We start from the raw sequence: 3684 nt of genomic DNA on the forward strand, positions 1-3684 counted from the left end.
GTCTTCATCAAGCACCCTTCTGAAATCCTGGAGTGAACATCCTTCTTCCTAAATCACTGGGAGAAATCAGAGGATAGCAACAATATAAAGCTGGAATTCTAACCTCTCACAAAGATTTCAGGAGAGAAGCTATTCTACCAGCCAGTTAGGGTCTCTGCATAACCCGAGGGGAAGACAACTGACAGACCTAACTTAGTGTACACCATCTGCATGTTATTATCCGTAATGCTGTGGGCACAATTACTGAAAACTTTTCTAGATGAATAGCCCTCCAGAGAAAGTTCTCTGATTTCAAGATGATGGAGAGCACCCACAGCCAAATTTCCAAGTCCTCTTAGTTCTAATGTCCCATTCGTTACTGTAAGTCTATATCAGAGGTCATTTCTAAAATACCGACAGTACAACATTTAAAAATTCTGGAATAGATCCTAAAACCAAACCAAAGGTAGAATGAGCTAGCAACTGAGAAACTTGATAATGTTAGCTATCACCAGTTATAGGAACTTACAAAAGCCATAGGAAAACTTGAAGACCTGCTCAGCCTCTGTTGATAAGAATGCAGGTAAATGACCAGAACTTACTCACCAACTGATTTTTCAAAAATCATAGACCAAAAAGTAGTCATGAGACCTTCCCTTCCAGTTCTTCTATGACCTCTACGCAGAGATCTCAAATACCTCTATGATTACTTTTTGTCAAGAGTAGAACCAAAGGAATGACTCTAATGATACGCTGGTGCATCCCAAGAGGCACAAGGAAGCAGGCGGATGCTCTACAAAAATGTATTGCTTTCTGTATTCCACAAAATGTATTTTGGAACACAGGCCTTGCTACCTATCTAAGAGGTCAAGTCAACATGGCTACATGAATATCAAGGATTTCATTCACTCCCGGATCACAGTGCCTCATTTATGATTTGACTTTTAAACTGAATTTATTGCCTGAATTTTGAGTCCAGCCATGCAAATAATCTGGATCAGATTTTATCAAAAAGTGTAAACAATATAAATCAGCTAGAAAATTTATTTCTTGCCTCAAATGCTCTAGAAAACACCATCTAGATGGACACTGCCCATTTTAATTAAACCTTGTAAGCTTTCAAAACCAAATTATAATCTACAAGAAAAGGAAGATGCTAAAGCTTCTTTAAACCCCTGGATAATTCTAATTCAATATGAAATTGTATGGGAAGCTAACACAACTTTTTGATACTCTTTTCAAGAGAGGAAGGGCCGAGAGTGTCACTTTTAGTGTATCAACTTGTAATAAACCTGAAGTTGTAATATTCTGCTTATTCTAACCAAAACTGGTCTCTATGCTAAGAATGAGTTAGTATCTGCTGTGCTAATTCTGCAATGAGAATTAAGAGCTACCTTAGTGTATCAAATGAACCAATTCACCAAAAGAGCTGTAGGATTAACTACATCTGCGAAAAACACAGCAAGAAAGAGTATTCGCATATGTGCCAATGGCATTTTTCAAGAAAATAAAGGGTTAGAAAACTGTAAAAACTGTCTGCACTGACTTTGGCAGCAATATAAATGTATTAAAAAGACAAAATTTCTAAAAGCCTTTGAAATAGCTCTACTGAATTAATGGTACTTCTACACATTTGAAAGCAACTGGTTGTCCCTGGATATATCTTCATAAATGTTTACCCAGAAAACATTACTATAATCCAATTAAGCCATAATTCAAAATAAATATACAAATTGATTTATAAAATGCACTATCTTTCTTACAATTACTATTTTTCAGTACTATGTTTAACATACTTTTTAAAAATTATCCTACCAGAAAGATGTAAATGAATTATCATATTGAGTTAATGCTCACACACTCTACTGCACTTAACCATAGATGTGCCTCTCTTTTCCCTTTCTGAGATACTAAGATCTAATAATCATATATTTGGAAGGGAGAGCAAAGTAGAGACAAGAAAATTAAGATAAGTTGAGAACTAAGCTGATTACCACAAAGGAGAGATTAGTAGTCCCATTTTCTAGAGGAAAAAAACAATAAGTGAAAGCACCAGGCCACATCGTGACCCGTATGGCTTTGAAATTCAATTTCTATCACACCACACCATAGAGCCCAGCAGTTTTGGTTAGAAGTGACCTCATAGTGACTTCCAATGTGCAGGTCAGTTATAAGATGCAGAATGCTAGTAAGACAGGAAGCAAAAACCCTGAGGCTGGAATAAACAGCTTTTCTGTGGACGTACTCAATATAACCCAGGTGGGAATCTGTCCAGTACAGTAGATCATTGGTGTAATCGATGGTAATGCCATTGGGCCGCATTATCTTGGTGGAGATAATCACAGACTTATTGGTCCCATCCATGCCTACTCTCCCAATGTATGCGCGGTGAGTCCAGTCTGTCCAGTAGACATACCTGTTGGAGCAAAAAGGTCAGTCCTTGAGGCCAAAAGAAGGCTGTAGCCAAAACGTACCTTTTCTTCATTTAGAGAAACGGTGTTTACATTCTACAGAGCCTCTCAGAAAGAAAACAGAACATGAAATAATCTCTAAGAGAAAAGGGGAGAATATATGGAAAATGCTCGTAATGAACAGGAGTAACTGGACTTCAGTGGCACTGGAGAGTAAAGAAGTGGATCTTTTTAAACCACAGTTTTCTTTGTATACAGCCAAACTATGTGACTTGAAAAGTGAAAAGGTGTGTCATGGCAAAGAAAGCAGAATAGTCGATGAATGTCATCTGAAGAAGCTGTGCTTTTGCCCATTACACTCACCCATTTGCCAGGTAGGAAAAATAAAAGACAAATCCCAGCAACGCATTGACCTTGAGACAGCTACGTGAACAGCCTTCTTGATAACAGAGGCAGTATAAGGCCATGAAGGAAAGGCCCAGGATTATAAGGAGATCATACCCATATTTAGGGTGAAGAACAATTCCTCTGGGATAATCGAAGCAGAAGGTGTTGTTCAAATCCACGCAGTGCTGGGCCAGTTTGCGGTGGCGGTCACCATTGAGGTCAGAGACAAAGAGGCCTTTCAGAGAGGAATCCAACCAGTAGAGCTTTCTAAAATGAAGATCCAGGAGTTACCAGTACAGTCGCTTTGCGAAACAGTACATGTGTAGCCACCCAATTTCCTTTCCAGGCTACCTGAGAATCGCATAGACAGGTGTGAAAAGCCACCTGTCTCCAGGCAAGTGAGGGCAGGGGAAAACAGGAAGCTAGCCTTCCCGCAATAAAGCAACAGAAAATGCAGGACTGCGTGCTACAAATCCCACATTAAGGCATAGTCACATAGGACAATTCTGTGGCTACACCTCGCACCAGTAGTCTGGTTCCTTCATGCAGCATGAATCCTTCCTAGGCAATGCAAAGGCTCACAGCAGTGGTTCTCAACCATTCTAATGCCTCCTAATGCCACAACCCTTTGATACAGTTCCTCATGTTGTAGTGACCCCCAATCATAAGATTATTTTCGTTGCTACTTCATAACTATAATTTTGCTACTGTTATGAATCTTAATGTAAATATTTGATATGCAGGATGTATTTTCATTGTTACAAAGGGGTCATAAACCACAGGTTGAGAACCACTGGCTTAGGGGAACAGGGGAGCAGAAATGAGTCTCATGAATTACAGTGTAAGTGGTGATTCAAGGGAACAGACTTGTCTAAGTGTGTCACTAAGACTGTTCAAAAAGGCTTAG

At 39.3% G+C, this 3684-nt stretch overlaps 1 protein-coding gene across 1 annotated transcript in view; it reads right to left on the reverse strand.

Annotated features, from left to right (window-relative positions):
* Positions 1–3684, reverse strand: part of LRP2 (LDL receptor related protein 2) — a 198596-nt gene that overhangs the window by 45975 nt on the left and 148937 nt on the right. Inside the window, exons 52-53 of the mRNA XM_012808457.1 lie at positions 2892–3044; positions 2225–2395 (exon numbers count right to left, since the gene is read on the reverse strand). Coding sequence (XP_012663911.1) covers positions 2225–2395; positions 2892–3044 — 324 coding nt within the window. The remainder of the gene's footprint in view (positions 1–2224; positions 2396–2891; positions 3045–3684) is intronic.

This window comes from Otolemur garnettii, unplaced genomic scaffold (genome assembly GCF_000181295.1).
Source record: "Otolemur garnettii isolate 467f Iridium unplaced genomic scaffold, OtoGar3 scaffold00090, whole genome shotgun sequence".
In the NCBI taxonomy this organism is placed as follows: domain Eukaryota; kingdom Metazoa; phylum Chordata; class Mammalia; order Primates; family Galagidae; genus Otolemur; species Otolemur garnettii.